Consider the following 21012-nt stretch of genomic DNA (forward strand, 5'->3'; position numbering starts at 1 on the left):
ACAGGGAAATAACACATTACAAGCTAATTATTTACAAGTATGGCGATCTAAAAATGGCTAACTTAAAGTTGGGAGTATGAAGAAATGAACGCAGTGCATTCTGTTGGAGGAATATAGACCTTGATGGTGCTGGCTACGCACAACAAATGGGACTGTTTGAAAGGGGATCATATAAACATTGCCAGATAGAATTCTTGGTATGTTGTTTTAAAAAAAGATCTGAATTAGCCCTCTCACTCTCCACCTCTCCTCTCGGCCCTCAGGGTTTAGGAGGCGCCAGGACAGATTCATAAAAAGGTCAGGGAACAATTGTCAGTAAAATGTCAAATCCCACAGATGCTCTAGGCCAATCGATACCAAGACAAGGTAGAGATGAGGATACAGGTCTGGGTAAAAGCGGTGAGGGGAGGGGTGTTTGAAAGGTTGGGGGGTGGCGAGCCCATGGGTCAACTGAGGAGCAAATGCGTAGTCATGGGTTTAAGAGGTCAAGGGACTGGGAAATTGTAAATGTCAGCTTATACTTACCATTTAATAGAGATTGGTGGGGAGAGCTGTAAGGCAAGGCAGGGATATGATGTCTGGATATGAGATGAAAAAGGTCAGAGCTGTAAAGGAGAGGGAAAAGACAGTGAAAATAAATATTGATCTGTTTTTCTCGTTTCGTCCGACGATATGGACTTGTTAAAACAGGGAAACCATTTATAGTATAGTCAGACTTCATCACCATCAGTAGGTCAGTCTTTCCTGCCCTGCCTGAATATAATTCATGACATTTGAGTGTTAGAACTGAGACATAGTAATAATAATAGATTTGATTTGTATAGCGCTTTTCAATACAGCAAGAATTTCAACGCTCAAGTGCACTGTATGACATTGTACTGGTGCAATGTATAACCTTGGAACAAAGAAATTGATATTATGTCAAGGATATCCAAGTTCTTAACAAATGTACTGAAGATAAATGAACATGGCCTAGTTTGGCCATGGTGTATTGAGTTGATCAGATTTTTGAGTGACAAAAATACCAAAAAACACATTTCAATACATCTGGGTAACCTATGTTGCACATCGTATTATTTGCCCAAATATTAGGACATCAAGAAATAGAGAACTGATCCAACACAATGTGTACAGCTATACAACGCATCTACAAAGTAATTACATGGAGATGGAGCAAGAGCACAATAGAAGTTACATGACCATTCATCATGGCAGTACGTGCGAACAGATGCTATGTTGTGCAGGGTAATTTGGAAATCACTGAAAGCCATAAAATCAATTCTCGTAATTCTGTCTACGAGTTCAACCTTCAACGTTTGTGTGGATTTACAGCCATCAGCTATTGGACCTTCCAGAGCCTGGAATAAAACTCCTTTATTCATTATGTCTGCAAAAGTTTGAGATATGGCGCTCGCTCACACACACACATCGTGAACGCCATATGGATTATGCAGAGACTCTCCTCACACCCACACAAATGAACCTAAATGAACGGTACCTGTGGAATCAATTAAGATCAAAGTAAAGAAGAATCCTTAACATTTCAACCTGGTTTGATATTGATTAGATATAGAGAGGGCTCTGTAAAAGTATTGATCCGTCTAGCTCTAGTTATTACGCCACGTTCTCCCGTCAGACCCTTCTCAAGGTGAAAACACATCTGCTCAACCACACCAAAACAGACTACAGTTATTAGTTTCAAAGGCTTTGTTTTCCTATTCAGCTTCAACACACTGAGTTAACTTTAGAGTTTAATAACACACTTTGATGTCATACAAACCCTGTTTTGATTAGATATTCAGTCTGCTCTTTGAATTGTTGTGGCTCCATTACCTTTCCTAGTAATGTTTGTATAGGAAGCAGACACACACACACACAAAGGTCTTTACCTGCAGTACTAATCCCTGCTATGCTGCCTGACCGTGCTCAGTAGGCTCCTAACGATTGATTCCCCTTGTTTGTCCCTGGAGCTGTTTCAGCTATGACAGTCTCTCTCCAGGCCCAGATAAACACACAGATAGACCACAGCTCTCTCTGCTTTCTCCCCCTCTTTCCAGACAGTTTTTGTTATGGATGTGTGAATAACACTCCCTTATTCCTCTCTTTCTCCTCTTTTTCTCCCCATTCCCCTCATGCTCTCTCTCTCACGCTCTCCCTCTCGCTCTCTGCAGAGAAACAGCTAACAGTGGGGAACTGCCTAGGTGTGCTGGCCATGGCTGAAGCTATGCGATGTACAGAGCTCCACAACATGGCCAAGGCTTTCGCACTGCAGAACTTCCCTGAGGTAGGTGGATTTAATGACGGGATGATTTAATTTTTAAACCCAAAAATAATATATCACACTGTATCTGTGAGAAAAGTCTACCTGCAGTACTAATCCCTGCTATGCCGTCCCAGTCTACCATAACATCTGTCACACATGATTTAAAAACAGTGCATGTACTCCAGGATTTTCATCCCAATGAAGTGTCAACCCTTCATTGTGCACTAGGTGGCGGGGCAGGAGGAGATTATGTGTGTGTCTAAGGAGGACCTAGTGGCCTACCTGTCTAATGACAGCCTCACCACCAAGGCTGAGGAACTGGTCTACGAGACCGCCATCAAGTGGATCAAACAAGACCCCACCGCCAGAGTTCAGGTAAGGCGGGGGGAGTGGGTTACGAGTGGGCTAATGGTTACGAGGTAGGAGTGATTTAAATTTTTACTGCTCCATTTTCAACATGTTCATTCAGTGTTTATGGGTACTGGACTGTATGGCCTGGTTTGTTGTGGGAGTGCCATATCGCCCTCTGATCTAACCTGGTTAATCAGGACTTAATGCTCTTCTGACACACCATCTGTCTACAGTATCATCACGCATACTCACCAACCATTACCCCATACAGTATGTCCTGATTTCATTATATTGCTCATCACATCTCATCTTTGTATCTGTTTTCTACACCTCAATCCCTCCTGTCTTTGACTAGAGCTCCTAAAAGGATAAATAAAGTAAAAAGCTTGTGGTGTGTAGAGACACTGTTGTGTATGTTCCCAGCATAGTCCTACTACCACCAGCCTCTAGTCTATATTAAGTCCCTTAAGCTATATTAAATATGGATCGCCCACTTCCTCCTCTAGACACACTAACAAGCATATACAGTTCCCTTTTCTCTCTACCTTCCCCTACGTACTGTCACCATGCTCTGCCCTGCATCTGAATAAATTAAACACCTGTAAAATCATGCAGACTGGTAGTTAGGTTTTAATAGTATGGTTCTCGTAATTAGAGCTCGGCGATTAATAGGAATGGCCGATTAATTAGGGCCGATTTCACATTTTCATAACAATCGGTGATCTGCATTTTTGGACACCGATCATGGCCGATTACATTGCACTCCATGAGGAGACTGCGTGGCAGGCTGACTACCTGTTGTGCGAGTGCAGCAAGGAGCCAAGGTAAGGTGCAAGCTAGCATTAAACTTATCTTATAAAAAACAATCAATCTTAACATAATCACTAGTTAACTACACATGGTTGATGATATTACTAGTTTATCTAGCTTGTCCTGCGTTGCATATAATCGATGCGGTGCCTGTTAATTTATCATTGAATCACAGCCTACTTCGCCAAACGGGTGATTTAACAAACGCATTCTCGAAAAAAGCGCCTTTCTTAAAATCAATACACTAGTATATATTTTTAAACCTGCATATTTAGTTAATATTGCCTGCTAACATGAATTTATTTTAACTAGGGAAATTCTCACTTCTCTTGCGTTCTGTGCAACAGAGTCAGGGTATATGCAGCAGTTTGGGCCGCCTGGCTCGTTGCGAACTGTGAAGATCTTCCTAACAAAGACAGCCTACTTCACCAAATGAGGGATGATTTAACAAAAGCGCATTTGCGCACAAATGTACCTAACCATAAACATCAATGCCTTAAAATCAATACACAGAAGTATATATTTTTAAACCTGCATATTTAGTTAAAAGAAATTCATGTTAGCAGGCAATATTAAACTAGGGAAATTGTGTCACTTCTCTTGCGTTCATTGTACACAGATTCAGGGTGTATGCAACAGTTGGCCGCCTGGCTCGTTGCTAACTAATTTGCCAGAATTTTTACGTAATTATGACATAATATTGAAGGTTGTGCAATGTAACAGGAATATTTAGACATATGGATGCCACCCGTTAGATAAAATACTGAACGGTTCTGTATTTCACTGAACGAAAAAAAGTTTTTTATTTTCGAAATGATAGTTTCCGGATTTGACCATATTAATGACCAAAGGCTCGTATTTCTGTGTGTTATTATGTTATAATTAAGTCTATGATTTGATATTTGATAGAGCAGTCTGACTGATCGGTGGTAGGCAGCAGCAGGCTCGTAAGCATTCATTGACAGCACTTTCGTGCGTTTGCCAGCAGCTCTTCGCAATGCTTCAAGCACAGCCCTGTTTATGACTTCAAGCCTATCAACTCCCGAGATTAGGCTGGTGTAACCGATGTGAAATGGCTAGCTAGTTAGCGGGGTGCGGGCAAATAGCGTTTCAAACGTCACTCGCTCTGACACTTGGAGTAGTTGTTCCCCTTGCTCTGCAAGCGCTGCGGCTTTTGTGGAGCGATGGGTAACGATTCTTCGAGGGTGGCTGTTTTCGATGTGTTCCTGGTTCGCGCCCAGATAGGAGCGAGGAGAGGGACGGAAGCTATACTGTTACACTGGCAATACTATAGTGCCTATAAGAACATCCAATAGTCAAAGGTATATGAAATACAAATGGTATAGAGAGAAATAGTCCTATAATTCCTATAGCAACCTCAACTTTAAACTTCTTACCTGGGAATATTGAAGACTCATGTTAAAAGGAACCACCAGCTTTCATATGTTCTCATGTTCTGAGCAAGGAACTTAAATGTTAGCTTTTTTACATGGCACATAATACACTTTTACTTTCTTCTCCAACACTTTGTTTTTGCATTATTTAAACCAAATTGAACATGTTTCATTATTTATTTGAGGCTAAATTGATTTGAGTGATGTATTGTATTAAGTTAAAATAAGTGTTCATTCAGTATTGTTGTAATTGTCATTATTACAGCATTTTTTTTAAAAATCGTCTGATTAATCGGTGTCGGCATTTTTTGGCCCGACAATAATCGCTATCGGCATCGAAAAAAATAATAATCATAATCGGTCGACCTGCTGTCGGTTTAAATGCACTGTGATACAGTATGAACATTCTGAGTGGGACACACTGTTCTGGCAGCTTCTGTTCATCTGCAGCTTTTTGAATTTGGGTCTTGGTCTGTCTTTCTAGGAAATAATAATGAAATGGGATTGTCATATTCCACTACGTCACACTTCAACAAATGAGACTGGTGGTCAATACATTGACTAACCAACTTCCATGCATATGGAAGAAGATAACAACATGGATTGTGGAAGATATCACCACAGGATACAGACCTTTTATGGATCCAATACTAAGGTTGCATCCCTAATGCCACCTTGTTTCCTATTTAGTGCACTCCATTCCCTGTTTGTGCAGTAGTTTTGACCAGGACCCATAGGGGTCAACAGTTGTGCACTATATAGGGAATAGATTGCCATTAAGAATGCAGGCTAAAAGACCATGCATAAAGCAGCCTTGACTGCTGTTTAACAAGGGAGCTGAGATGAGTCGTGTTAAAACAGTTCATCACTGGCAATGTCACTCAGTCAGAATAACACCCTCTCATCAGATTGAATGGTCGTTGTAATGGTCTCTACTACTATAGACAGTCTTTGTATTTGCCAGATTCAATGCCAGTAGTAACTACTTCCATAAATTGAGTTGGACTTTATAATGGTGCCTGCTACTATGACATTAGTGTCTGTTGGCCATAGAAAGGCAGTTTTGAGAGGCAGTTTAGGTTAAATGATCAAGAAAGTGTTTTGACGTTTCACATGATAAAACCATTGTAAAACTGCCTTCTACAGAGTTTTTACAAGGAAGTATTTTCTAAAGTGGTGGATGGAAGACCTACGGTCCAAACAGCAGTCCAGACAGTACAAGGAGATGCAGATAATGGGAAAGTACACAGGATGTAAGTGAACTGTGTGCAGCAAACGCTTTGCACAAAATTCAGTGTGAGTCCTTAAGGTTAGAGCTTTGGGGTAGTTTTACACACACACACACACACACAATGACTTCTGTTCTAGTGAGGATGAAAGCCAGAAAGGTTTGGACCAATCACATTCGTTCAGCTCAGCGCAGTTCAGCAGTAATCTCACAGCCTATTGGACAGGAGAGAACAGTGAATCAGACCATGGCAAGGAAATGAGGGGATAGCGGAATGGGACAGACCATTTCACCTGCCGTCCACTCCTCTTCCTCTTTATCCTCCCTCTTCCACCTTGTCACGAAGTCTGGGATAAAACAAATCCCTTATAGCAGTCAGTGGTTTCTCAAATGGAGGGTCGGGACCCACTGGTGAGTCACTGCTCATTCCTTTTTGTGGCTGATACCGTTTGGGTCACAGCTTTAGACTTGGGTCTTTGGTTTTGTTTACTCACGAGAACACACTCCCGAAGGTGCGATTTAGAGAGACTGAGACAGAGGAAGAGACAGTGAACGGAGAGGGCAGAGGGGGGCCTCGATGTCCCTGTGTTCAGTAGGAATCATATTCACTCTGCTGTGTGCCTTGACATTATAGGAGTGGAGCTGTGATGGAGCTCAGGGACAGTCTCAAATCTAGGGGCCATGTGTGATACAGTGAGACTAATGACGCTAGAGAGAGGTAGGGGAGACGAGCACAAGGGAAATGGGGAGAGGGAGTGGGGGATGGAGAGGAGAATGAGGGAAAGGGTGGGGAGGAGAATGAGGGAAAGGAGGGAGTGGGGGATGGGGAGGAGAATGAGGGAAAGGATGGGGAGGAGAATGAGGGAAAGGATGGGGAGGAGGATGAGGGAAAAGATGGGGAGGACAATGAGGGAAAGGATGGGGAGGAGAATGAGGGAGAGGAGAATGAGGGAAAGGAGGGAGAGGAGAATGAGGGAGAGGAGGGAGTGGGGGATGGAGAGGAGAATGAGGGGAGGGAGAGGAGGGAGTGGGGGATGGAGAGGAGAATGAGGGAAAGGAGAGAGTGGGGGATGGAGAGGAGAATGAGGGAAAGGATGGGGAGGAGAATGAGGGAAAATGATGGAGAGGAGAATGAGGGAGAGGAGAATGAGGGAAAGGAGGGAGAGGAGAATGAGGGAGAGGAGGGAGTGGGGGATGGAGAGGAGAATGAGGGGAGGGAGAGGAGGGAGTGGGGGATGGAGAGGAGAATGAGGGAAAGGAGAGAGTGGGGGATGGAGAGGAGAATGAGGGAAAGGATGGGGAGGAGAATGAGGGAAAGGATGGGGAGGAGGATGAGGGGAATGAGGGAGAGGAGAATGAGGGAAAGGAGGGAAAGGAGAGAGTGGGGGATGGAGAGGAGAATGAGGGAAAGGATGGGGAGGAGGATGAGGGAAAGGATGGGGAGGAGGATGAGGGAAAGGATGGAGAGGAGGATGAGGGAAAGGATGGAGAGGAGGATGAGGGAAAGGATGGGGAGGAGAATGAGGGAAATGATGGGGAGGAGAATGAGGGAGAGGAGAATGAGGGAGAGGAGAATGAGGGAGAGGAGAATGAGGGAAAGGATGCAGAGGAGGATGAGGGAAAGGAGGGAGGGGAGAATGAGGGAAAGGAGGGAGTGGGGGATGGAGAGGAGAATGAGGGAAAGGAGAGAGTGGGGGATGGAGAGGAGAATGAGGGAAAGGAGGGAGAGGGGAATGAGGCAAAGGAGGGAGGGGAGAATGAGGGAAAGGAGGGAGTGGGGGATGGAGAGGAGAATGAGGGAAAGGATGGGGAGGAGGATGAGGGAAAGGATGGGGAGGAGGATGAGTGAAAGGATGGAGAGGAGAATGAGGGAGTGGGTGATGGAGATGAGAATGAGGGAAAGGATGGGGAGGAGAACGAGGGAAAGGATGGAGAGGAGAATGAGGGAAAGGAGAATGAGGGAAAGGATGGGGACGAGAGCGAGGGAAAGGGGGATGGAGAGGAGAGCGAGGGAAAGGGGGATGGAGAGGAGAGCGAGGGAAAGGGGGATGGAGAGGAGAGCAAGGGAAAGGGGGATGGAGAGGAGAGCGAGGGAAAGGGGGATGGAGAGGAGAGCGAGGGAAAGGGGGATGGAGAGGAGAGCGAGGGAAAGGGGGATGGAGAGGAGAGCGAGGAAAGGGAGTGAGGGATGGAGAGGAGAGCGAGGGAAAGGGGGAGTGGGGGATGGAGGGGAGAACAAGGGAAAGGGAGTGAGGGTGGAGGGGATATTTTTTTCACAAGAGAACCTGACCCTGGTCTAGAGAGCGAGTGGTTGAGTTGACGCTCTGCTCACCACAAGCTCCTTTTCACCTCCCTCCCTCCACACCTCTCTCCGTCCTGCCATTTGGAAAAGGAGAGCAGTGGAAATCGCTCCCCCTGAACCTGTGAAATGTTTTAATGGCACGTCAGGACCGATTGTCACAGGGCTTACAACACTCTGAGAAGGTTGGAAGGTGGGAGGAATGTAACGGCTATGTTTGCGCGTGCATAACAGAGCACTGGCACGTTGGCGGTGACTGAATAAATGTAACTTATTTTTTTATGTTGTCTCAAATATCCACTAGAGTAAAGACCGGGGCTGGACATCACTTGGAGACACATGGAGATGGTGTTAATTATGGATTTGTGGAAGACGCATAATAGAAAGACACACAGAAAGGAAAAGAGTTTACATGAGTTCGGGAGGCTATGAATCTGAAACATATTCTTCTTCTACTGATCATAGCGCCCAGCTAAATAGTCTCATGCTAAACCCACTGCTGTAATACCTAGACCAGGGATCATCAACTAGATTCAGCCGAGGGACGATTTCTTTTTCCTTAAGCGGATGGTTGGGGGTGCAGGAACATAATTACAAATCATTTGTAGACTGCAAATTGACAGCAAGAAGCCCAAACAGATATGTTTAACCAAACATAATCATTTTAAACCTTCCATTTGTGGATGATCACGTCTCTATTATGTGTGAATACTTGAACAAATTTCTTCAATTAAAATTCGTGGTGTCCAACAATGAACATGCCCCAATTTCTCTAATTATTAGATTTATTTTGCTTTTGCTCAGGAAACTTGGTGGGACAAATAAAATCTGTGGACCCTATCATTACATTACATGGACAATGGGTCTGAGCTGCTAGTATGGTGTTAGTGGCTAAAATGCACTGTTTAAACATTGTCCTATTCATTCCCCGCCTTACATAAACGGTGGATAGGAGAACGGTGTTCCCTTAGCCCAGGATGCTTTCTTACCAAATTGGTTTGTTTGGACTGATGTAAACACTATCCGTATTCGGGAGCACACTAAACGCACCGTGGTCTCGGTCCGATTCCATTCATACAGAGGAGTGGTTCGCTGCAGGGTGAGAGGGCAATCTGGACCAAACACAGGAAAATAACCAGATGCGCGCAGTAGTATTGGTTGTTTGACTGCAAGCATTTGATGAAATGCACACTACCATAACTTAATATCTCTGAAACATCATTTGAGTAGCAGCATTGCATTTGAGCTCATCCGATGCAGATTAGGGGAGACGGGCAGTTCCAGGGATATAGGCTACTGAACATAGCCTATTCACATGACAGTTGGAGCAGATATTGCGCGGTTTCCTCATGCATGTTGGAAGACCAAAGCGAAAGTAATGTGAAGTTTGGGACACAAGTTATGCTTCTTGATAATCATAGATGGATTTAACATGAGCATTTTTCTCCAATAAACAAATTACTTGCATGAGTACGCAACTTTTAGTTCGTTGACATTTGGCAATGTGGAACCGACCGGACCAAATGAGAAATGACAATGTAACAAATAATCAAACTCTAATTGGAACTATAGCTCCGAACTGTTTGTGAAAACGCCCTCAGTGAAGCTGTTGACAGTGTGAGACCAGTCCTCACTGTTACCCACAGAGGCATTGTGGTACAAACCAAATACACATGCTACCAATTATACCTACTACCCCCCCTCTTCCTGCCAAGACCTCTATAGGCCCTTCGTGTATGGGCCTGAATAGCCCCTCTATTATGCTCTAATAGAACATATTTCATGGGGATCCTATCTCACCTGGTAGAACAGGCTGACAAAGGAAGGTGATTAATTGGCTCTTTGAGGAGGAGGGGGAGAGAGAGCGCAATAGGGGTGGGCATCCTAATATGTTTAAAAGGACATTTAATGGTGGATTTAGTAGATAAAGAGCCTGTCGTTCACTTCACTATGGAAAAAGACCTCAGAGTTCACACTTCAAAAAATAACAATGGACATCTGACGTTTGCCATTTCAGAACCCACAAATTTTTAACTATTTCAAATAAATTGAAAGTTATTTGATTTTATGGTAATACTTCTATAGAGTATCTTTCTCTTAGTGAAGGTCTTTCAAGTGTTTCATCTTGTATAGAGAAGAAATGGAAAGAGTAGTTATGTTTCCAAAGCAAATGAAAAGAATGCATGTTTTCAAGTGGGACTGGAGAGTAGTGTGCTGCACTTAAATGAAGTGTGCACGTGCATGTTGTAGTGGACTGTACTATACTTGATACAGAAATGAATATCATACCTCTATTGAAATCAGTGATCTGAAGAAACCTCATTGACCCCATCTGCTTTCTATGATACTGCATTTTATATAAACATTGTGGAGCACAAAAGAAGTGTACACACACACTCCTTGCTGTGTAGCAACTGCATGTATTCCGTATGGGGCTCCCGAGTAGCGCAGCGGTTTAAGGTACTGTGTCAGTGCTAGTGGTGTCACTACAGACCTTGGTTCAATTCCAGGATGTATCGCAATCGGCAGTGATTGGGAGTCCCATAGGGTGGCGCACAGTTGGCCCACAATTGGCAGTCATTGTAATTAAGAATTTGTTCTTAACTGACTTGCCTCGTGAAATAAAAATAAATATAGTATTGTGTTTAGGGTTGTGAGGATCATGGAATTTTGGATGACTGTATTTGGCCAGTCAAATGACTGCGGTCTCTGTAATAATAAATGCTCGACTAGCAATAAAACATTTAACATTTCTTTTTTTTGGACGTTTTATCCTCTCCTTCGGTCCTTACTGCATGTGCTGCCATAGAAATAGAATGAGTAGGGCGTCCCGATTTTAAAGTTAAGGATGGCGTAGTGTACCTATAACAGCAAAGCAGGAAGAGTACAACATCAATTAACATCATTTGAATGAACATTCTTCATTACCATAGAAATGATTCTATCACAATACCAGGCAGCCATTGCGGGTGTACCCATGAGTTTACCAGTCAAATTGCCACGGTTGGAGGTTACGAGCTTGTTCTAATCATTACATTTCTATATGGGCTGCTGCTGCATTGTGGTCGTTGCCTAGGTAAGCGAAGACTCATTTGCTAGTTTCTTGTTTCAGAGACGGTTTCAGCACGTTAAGAGTCCATGTTACCGTAGAAACAGACTAAACTACACAGATGCCCAGCTGTCCCATCTTGAGTAAGACTGTTCGTAAAAAAAATTATTATATATATATAAACTGAACAAAAATATTAACGCAACATACAACAATTTAAAATATTTGACTGAGTTACAGTTAATATAAGAATATGTCAAGTGAAATAAATTCATTAGGCCCTAATCTATGAATTTCACATGACTGGGAATACAGATATGCATATGTTGGTCACAGATACCTAATAAAAAAAGTAGGGGCGTGGATCAGAAAACCAGTCAGTATCTGGTGTGACCACCATTTACCTCATGCAGCGCGACACATCTCCTTCGTATAGAATTGATTTGGCTGTTGATTGTGGCCTGTTGTCCCACTCTTCAATTGCTGTGCGAAGTTGCTGGGTATTGACTGGAACATGCTGTCGATCCAGAGCATCCCAAACATTCTCAATTGGTGAATTGGTGAATGTCACCATGTCTGGTGAGTATGTAGGCCATGGCAAAACTGGGACTTTTTCAGCTTCCAGAAATTGTGTACAGATCCTTGCGCCATGGGCCGTGCGTTATCGTGCTGAAGCATGAGGTGATTGTGGTGGATGAATGGCACAGCAGTGGGCCTCAGGATCTCGTCATCTCTGCATTCAAATTGCCATCCATAAATGCAATTGTTCGTTGTCTGTAGCTTATACCTGCCCATACCATAACCCCACCGCCACCATGGAGAACTCTGTTCTCAATGTTGACATCAGCAAACCGCTCGCCCACACGATGCCATACACGCTGTCTGCCATCTGCCCAGGAAAATTGAAACCAGGATTCATCCGTGAAGGGGAGAATTTACCACTGAAGTTGATTACGACGCCTAACTTCAGTCAGGTCAAGACCCTGGTGAGGATGACGAGCACGCAGATGAGCTTCCCAGAGACAGTTTCTGACAGTTTGTGCATAAATTCTAAAGTTGTGCAAACCCAATTTCACCAGCTGTCCGGGTGGCTGGTCTCAGACAATCTCGCAGGTGAAGAAGCCAGATGTGAAGGTCCTGGGCTGGCGTGGTTAAACATGGTCTGCGGTTGTGAGACCGGATGGACGTTCTGCCAAATACTCTAAAATGGCGTTGGAGGCGGTTTACGGTAGAAACATGAATATTATATTCTCTGGCAACAGCTCTGGTGGACATTCCTGCAGTCAGCATGCAAATTGCATGCTCCCTCAAAACATGTGGCGTTGTGACAAAACTGCAAATATTAGTGGCCTTTTATTGTCCCCAGCACAAGGTGCACCTGTGTAATGATCATGCTGTTTAATCAGCTTCTTCATAGGCCACAGCTGTCTGGTGGATGGATTATTTTAGCAAAGGAGAAATGCTCACTAACAGGGATGTAAACAAATTTGTGCACAAAATTTGAAGTAAGCTTTTTGTACGTATGGAACATTACTGGGATATTTTATTTCAGCTCATTAAACATGCCACATCCAACTGGCCTCACAAACCAGACAGCTGATGAAACTGACTATTTCTTGTCTGTAAAAAAGCCCTTTTGTGGGGGAAAACTCATTCTGATTGGCTGGGCCTAGTGACCCAGTGGGTCGGCCTATGCTCTCCCAGGGCCACCCATGGCTGCACCCCTTCCCAGTCATGTGACATCCATAGATTAGGGCCCAATGAATTTATTTCAATTGACTGATTTCCTTATATAAAATCGTTGGAATTGTTTTTATATTTTTGTTCTCTGTGTATATATATATATATACTGCTCAAAAAAATAAAGGGAACACTTAAACAACGCAATGTAACTCCAAGTCAATCACACTTCTGTGAAATCAAAAGCAACACTGATTGACAATAAATTTCACATGCTGTTGTGCAAATGGAATAGACAACAGGTGGAAATTATAGGCAATTAGCAAGACACCCCCAATAAAGGAGTGGTTCTGCAGGTGGTGAACACAGACCACTTCTCAGTTCCTATGCTTCCTGGCTGATGTTTTGGTCACTTTTGAATGCTGGCGGTGCTTTCACTCTAGTGGTAGCATGAGACGTAGTCTACAACCCACACAAGTGGCTCAGGTAGTGCAGCTCATCCAGGATGGCACATCAATGCGAGCTGTGGCAAGGTTTGCTGTGTCTGTCAGCGTAGTGTCCAGAGCATGGAGGCGCTACCAGGAGACAGGCCAGTACATCAGGAGACGTGGAGGAGGCCGTAGGAGGGCAACAACCCAGCAGTAGGACCGCTACCTTCGCCTTTGTGCAAGGAGGAGCAGGAGGAGCACTGCCAGAGCCCTGCAAAATGACCTCCAGCAGGCCACAAATGTGCATGTGTCTGCTCAAACGGTCAGAAACAGACTCCATGACGGTGGTATGAGGGCCCGACGTCCACAGGTGGGGGTTGTGCTTACAGCCCAACGCCATGCAGGACGTTTGGCATTTGCCAGAGAACACCAAGATTGGCAAATTCGCCACTGGCGCCCTGTGCTCTTCACAGATGAAAGCAGGTTCACACTGAGCATGTGACAGATGTGACAGAGTCTGGAGACGCCATGGAGAACGTTCTGCTGCCTGCAACATCCTCCAGCATGACCGGTTTGGCGGTGGGTCAGTCATGGTGTGGGGTGGCATTTCTTTGGGGGGGCCGCACAGCCCTCCATGTGCTCGCCAGAGGTAGCCTGACTGCCATTAGGTACCGAGATGAGATCCTCAGACCCCTTGTGAGACCATATGCTGGTGCGGTTGGCCCTGGGTTCCTCCTAATGCAAGACAATGCTAGACCTCATGTGGCTGGAGTGTGTCAGCAGTTCCTGCAAGAGGAAGGCATTGATGCTATGGACTGGCCCGCCCGTTCCCCAGACCTGAATCCAATTGAGCACATCTGGGACATCATGTCTCGCTCCATCCACCAACGCCACATTGCACCACAGACTGTCCAGGAGTTGGCGGATGCTTTAGTCCAGGTCTGGGAGGAGATCCCTCAGGAGACCATCCGCCACGTCATCAGGAGCATGCCCAGGCGTTGTAGGGAGGTCATACAGGCACGTGGAGGCCACACACACTACTGAGCCTCATTTTGACTTGTTTTAAGGACATTTCATCAAAGTTGGATCAGCCTGTAGTGTGGTTTTCCACTTTAATTTTGAGTGTGACTCCAAATCCAGACCTCCATGGGTTGATAAATTGGATTTCCATTGATTATTTTTGTGTGATTTTGTTGTCAGCACATTCAACTATGTAAAGAAAAAAGTATTTAATAAGATTATTTCATTCATTCAGATCTAGGATGTGTTATTTTAGTGTTCCCTTTATTTTTTTGAGCAGTGTATATAGATAGATAGAGATTATATATACACACACAGTTCCAGTCAACAGTTGACACACCTACTCATTCTAGGGTTTTTCTTTATTTTTACTATTTTCTACATTGTAGAATAATAGTGAAGATGTCAAAACTATGAATTAACACACATGGAATTATGTAGTAACTATAAATGTGTTAAACAAATCAAAATATATTTCATATTTGACGTTCTTCATAGTAGCCACCCTTTGCCTTGATGACAGCTTTGCACACTCTTGCCATTTTTGAACCAGCTGCATGAGGTAGTCACCTGGAATGCATTTCAATGAACAGGTGTGCCTTGTTGAATTTCATTCCTTAATGCGTTTGAGCCAGTCAGTTGTGTTGTGAGAAGGTAGGGGTGGGATACAAAAGATAGCCCTTTTTGGTGAAAGACCGAGTCCATATTATGACAAGAACAGCTCAAATAAGCAAAGAGAAATGACCGTCCATCATTACTTTGAGACATGAAGGTCAGTCTACGCAACATTACAAGAACTTTGAAAGTTTCTTCAAGCGCAGTCGCAAAAACCATGAAGCACTATGTTGAAACTGACTCTCATGAAGACCATCACAGGAAAGGAAGACCCAGAGTTACATCTGTTGCAGAGGATAAGTTCATTAAAGTTACCAGCCTCAGAGATTGCAGCCCAAATAAATGCTTCACAGAGTTCAAGTAACACGCATCTCAACATCAACTGTTCTAAGGAGACTGCGTGAAATTAAACCTTCATGGTCGAATTGCTGAAAAGAAACCACTACTAAAGGACACCAATAATAAGAAGAGACTTGCTTGGGCCAAGAAACACAAACAATGGACATTAGACCGGTGGAAATCTGTCCAAATTTGAGATTTTTGGTTCCATCCACTGTCTCTTTGTGATACGCAGAGTAGGTGAACGGGTGATCTCCGCATGTGGTTCCCAGTGTGAAGCATGGAGGAGGTGGTGTGATGGTGTGGGGCTGCTTTGCTGGTGACATTGATTTTATTTAGAATTCAAGGCACACTAAACCAGCATGGCTACCACAGCATTCTGCAGTGATACACCATCCCATCTGGTTTGGGCTTAGTGGGATTATCATTTGTTTTTCAACAGGACAATGACCCAACACACCTCCAGGCTGTGTAAGGGCTATTTGACCAAGAAGGAGCGTGATGGAGTGCTGCATCAGATGACCTGGCCTCCACAATCACCCGACCTCAACCCAATCGGGTTGAGTTGGACCACAGAGTGGAGGAAAAACAGACAAAAAGTGCTCAGCATATGTGGGAACTCCTTTAGACTGTTGGAAAAGCATTCCAGGTGAAGTTGGTTCAGAGAATGCCAAGCGTGTGCAAAGATGTCAAGGCAAAGGGTGCATACTTTAAAGAATCTAAAATCTAAATATATTTTTTTATTTAACACTTTTTTGGTTACGACATGATTCCATATGTGTTATTTTTACAATTATTCTACAATGTAGAAAATAGTAAAAATAAAGAAAAGCACTTGAATGAGTAGGTGTCCAAAACATTTGACTGGTAGTGTGTGTGTATAAAAATATATATATTTTGACAGTTATGTTAGTGTAATGACAGCCTTTATCCATAACTGTTGGTTATACGGTAATTGTGCCAGCCCGTGTTCACCAGACATACCAAATCGTGCTTCAACAAAGAGCAATTTTTACATAGCCAGATCAACACACACAGAGCCATAAGTCCTCTCTCTACATAGATGATGAGGAAAATGGCACATTTCTTTAAAATGGCTGATATGGGTGGGTGAGCTAGATACTGTGTTATTGCGTGAAGCCATGCTGAAAATGCCCCCAAGAGAGCAGAACAGCTCAGCGTGTGAACTGCCTGAGCCCATGCCTCCATCACCTCTATGCCTCATCCCTCCATCACACATGCACATCACTAACCTGAGGGGGAGAAAAATACACGCGCAAGCACACACCATGAGCCCTATAAGCGGTCGTTGGTCCGGGTGGGTGAGTGAGTTAGCGCTCTGAAGCTAAGCGTGCTAGTGAACTCCAACCCCACAGCCTAAACACACACACACACCATCCCTTTCTGCTGTGTGTGTGCGCTGTTCTCTCTGTTAAGTGAAGGACAGTGAATAAATATGAGCGTGCGTGTATCATTTGTAAATGAAGACCGCGTGACACACCAACACACAAAGTTGTAAGTGGCCTGTGTTCCGGCCGAGGCAGAGAATCTGTCTGGTGTCTCAGATCAGGTGAGAGCTGGTCGACACACACAAAATAGTTTCCCTCGACTACTGTCAAAGGGAATGACTTTGTTCGTGTGTGTGACGGACCAATTTTGCAGGCTCTGTCTTTTCTTTAGATACAGAATATTATATTCAGATGTGTGTATGTTATAGAATGCATTGTCTTTGTACTTTTAGTGAGTGCCTCTGCTCCTCTGTGAGTGTGTGTGAGAGATGAGTGTAGAGGGAGGAAAGTGTGAGATATATGCTCTCTCGCATGTCAAAGTGCTGTATGGGCTGCATATTGAATGTGGTGTGTGTGTACCTCTGAGCTGGTGTGTGTGTGTGTGTACCTCTGAGCTGGTGTGTGTGTGTGTGTACCTCTGAGCTGGTGTGTGTGTACCTCTGAGCTGGTGTGTGTGTACCTCTGAGCTGGTGTGTGTGTGTACATTTGAGCTGGTGTGTGTGTGTACATTTGAGCTGGTGTGTGTGTGTACATTTGAGCTGGTGTGTGTGTGTGTGTGTGTGTGTGTACATTTGAGCTGGTGTGTGTGTGTACATTTGAGCTGGTGTGTGTGTGTGTGTGTACATTTGAGCTGGTGTGTGTGTGTGTGTGTACATTTGAGCTGGTGTGTGTGTGTACATTTGAGCTGGTGTGTGTGTGTGTGTGTGTACATTTGAGCTGGTGTGTGTGTGTACATTTGAGCTGGTGTGTGTGTGTGTGTGTGTGTACATTTGAGCTGGTGTGTGTGTGTGTGTGTGTGTACATTTGAGCTGGTGTGTGTGTGTACATTTGAGCTGGTGTGTGTGTGTACATTTGAGCTGGTGTGTGTGTGTTTGTGTGTGTACATTTGAGCTGGTGTGTGTGTGTGTTTGTGTGTGTACATCTGAGCTGGTGTGTGTGTGTTTGTGTGTGTACATCTGAGCTGGTGTGTTTGTGTGTGTACATTTGAGCTGGCGTGTTTGTGTGTGTACATTTGAGCTGGCGTGTGTGTGTGTACATTTGAGCTGGCGTGTGTGTGTGTGTGTACATTTGAGCTGGCGTGTGTGTGTGTGTGTACATTTGAGCTGGCGTGTGTGTGTACATTTGAGCTGGCGTGTGTGTGTGTGTGTGTGTACATTTGAGCTGGCGTGTGTGTGTACATTTGAGCTGGCGTGTGTGTGTGTGTACATTTGAGCTGGCGTGTGTGTGTACATTTGAGCTGGTGTGTGTGTGTGTACATTTGAGCTGGTGTGTGTGTGTGTGTGTGTACATTTCAGCTGGTGTGTGTGTGTACATTTGAGCTGGTGTGTGTGTGTGTGTGTGTGTGTGTACATTTGAGCTGGTGTGTGTGTGTGTACATTTGAGCTGGTGTGTGTGTGTGTGTACATTTGAGCTGGTGTGTGTGTGTGTACATTTGAGCTGGTGTGTGTGTGTGTACATTTGAGCTGGTGTGTGTGTGTGTGTGTGTACATTTGAGCTGGTGTGTGTGTGTGTGTGTGTACATTTGAGCTGGTGTGTGTGTGTGTGTACATTTGAGCTGGTGTGTGTGTGTGTGTGTGTACATTTGAGCTGGTGTGTGTGTGTGTGTGTGTACATTTGAGCTGGTGTGTGTGTGTGTGTGTGTACATTTGAGCTGGTGTGTGTGTGTGTACATTTGAGTGTGTGTGTGTACATTTGAGCTGGTGTTGTGTGTGTGTGTGTGTGTACATTTGAGCTGGTGTGTGTGTGTACATTTGAGCTGGTGTGTGTGTGTGTGTGTACATTTGAGCTGGTGTGTGTGTGTTTGTGTGTGTACATTTGAGCTGGTGTGTTTGTGTGTGTACATTTGAGCTGGCGTGTGTGTGTACATTTGAGCTGGCGTGTGTGTGTACATTTGAGCTGGCGTGTGTGTACATTTGAGCTGGCGTGTGTGTGTGTGTGTGTGTGTACATTTGAGCTGGCGTGTGTGTGTGTACATTTGAGCTGGCGTGTGTGTGTGTGTACATTTGAGCTGGCGTGTGTGTGTACATTTGAGCTGGCGTGTGTGTGTGTGTGTACATTTGAGCTGGTGTGTGTGTGTGTGTGTACATTTCAGCTGGTGTGTGTGTGTACATTTGAGCTGGTGTGTGTGTGTGTGTGTGTGTGTGTGTGTGTACATTTGAGCTGGTGTGTGTGTGTGTACATTTGAGCTGGTGTGTGTGTGTGTGTGTACATTTGAGCTGGTGTGTGTGTGTGTGTGTACATTTGAGCTGGTGTGTGGTGTGTGTGTGTACATTTGAGCTGGTGTGTGTGTGTGTGTGTGTGTACATTTGAGCTGGTGTGTGTGTGTGTGTGTGTGTGTGTACATTTGAGCTGGTGTGTGTGTGTGTGTGTGTACATTTGAGCTGGTGTGTGTGTGTGTGTGTGTACATTTGAGCTGGTGTGTGTGTGTGTGTACATTTGAGCTGGTGTGTGTGTGTGTACATTTGAGCTGGTGTGTGTGTGTACATTTGAGCTGGTGTGTGTGTGTACATTTGAGCTGGTGTGTGTGTGTGTGTGTGTGTGTGTGTGTGTACATTTGAGCTGGTGTGTGTGTGTGTACATTTGAGCTGGTGTGTGTACATTTGAGCTGGTGTGTGTACATTTGAGCTGGTGTGTGTGTGTGTGTGTGTGTACATTTGAGCTGGTGTGTGTGTGTGTGTGTGTACATTTGAGCTTGTGTGTGTGTGTGTACATTTGAGCTTGTGTGTGTGTGTACATTTGAGCTGGTGTGTGTGTGTACATTTGAGCTGGTGTGTGTGTGTACATTTGAGCTGGTGTGTGTGTGTGTACATTTGAGCTGGTGTGTGTGTGTGTACATTTGAGCTGGTGTGTGTGTGTGTACATTTGAGCTGGTGTGTGTGTGTACATTTGAGCTGGTGGTGGTGTGTGTACATGAGCTGGTGTGTGTGTGTGTGTACATTTTGAGCTGGTGTGTGTGTGTGTTGACATTTGAGCTGGTGGTGTGTTGTATTGCTGGTGTTGGTGTACATTTGAGCTGGTGTGTGTGTTACCATTTGAGCTGGTGTGTGGTGTGTGTGTGTGTGTACATTTGAGCTGGTGTGTGTGTGTGTGTGTGTGTGTACATTTGAGCTGGTGTGTGTGGTGTGTGTGTACATTTGAGCTGGTGTGTGTGTGTGTGTGTGTGTGTGTGTACATTTGAGCTGGTGTGTGTGTGTGTGTGTGTGTGTGTACATTTGAGCTGGTGTGGTGTGTGTGTGTGTACATTTGAGCTGGTGTGTGTGTGTGTGTGTGTGTACATTTGAGCTGGTGTGTGTGTGTACATTTGAGCTGGTGTGTGTGTGTGTGTGTGTACATTTGAGCTGGTGTGTGTGTGTGTGTGTGTGTGTACATTTGAGCTGGTGTGTGTGTGTGTGTGTGTGTACATTTGAGCTGGTGTGTGTGTGTGTGTGTGTGTGTACATTTGAGCTGGTGTGTGTGTGTGTACATTTGAGCTGGTGTGTGTGTGTGTGTACATTTGAGCTGGTGTGTGTGTGTGTGTGTGTGTGTGTGTGTGTGTTTACATCTGAGCTGGGATTGTGTGTGTTTACATCTGAGCTGGGATTGTGTGTATTTACATCTGATCTGGGATTGTGTGTGTGTATTTACATCTGAGCTGGGATTGTGTGTGTGTGTGTGTGTGTGTTTACATCTGAGCTGGGATTGTGTGTATTTACATCTGAACTGGGATTGTGTGTGTGTGTGTGTGTGTGTGTGTGTGTGTGTTTACATCTGAACTGGGATTGTGTGTTTACATCTGAACTGGGATTGTGTGTGTGTGTTTACATCTGAACTGGGATTGTGTGTGTGTGTGTTTACATCTGAACTGGGATTGTGTGTGTGTGTGTGTGTGTTTACATCTGAACTGGGATTGTGTGTGTGTGTGTGTGTGTGTGTGTGTACATCTGAACTGGGATTGTGTGTGTGTACATCTGAACTGGGATTGTGTGTGTGTGTGTGTGTGTTTACATCTGAACTGGGATTGTGTGTGTGTGTGTGTGTGTTTACATCTG

The 21012-nt window shown here is 44.5% G+C and overlaps 1 protein-coding gene across 1 annotated transcript in view; it reads left to right on the top strand.

The window, feature by feature from the left end:
- The window catches only part of klhl29 (kelch like family member 29), a 147650-nt gene that overhangs the window by 73497 nt on the left and 53141 nt on the right, over positions 1 to 21012 (top strand). The window contains exons 6-7 of the mRNA XM_029765825.1: positions 2172 to 2284; positions 2492 to 2638. Coding sequence (XP_029621685.1) covers positions 2172 to 2284; positions 2492 to 2638 — 260 coding nt within the window. The remainder of the gene's footprint in view (positions 1 to 2171; positions 2285 to 2491; positions 2639 to 21012) is intronic.

Source organism: Salmo trutta, chromosome 1 (assembly GCF_901001165.1).
Source record: "Salmo trutta chromosome 1, fSalTru1.1, whole genome shotgun sequence".
Classification (NCBI taxonomy): Eukaryota; Metazoa; Chordata; class Actinopteri; order Salmoniformes; family Salmonidae; genus Salmo; species Salmo trutta.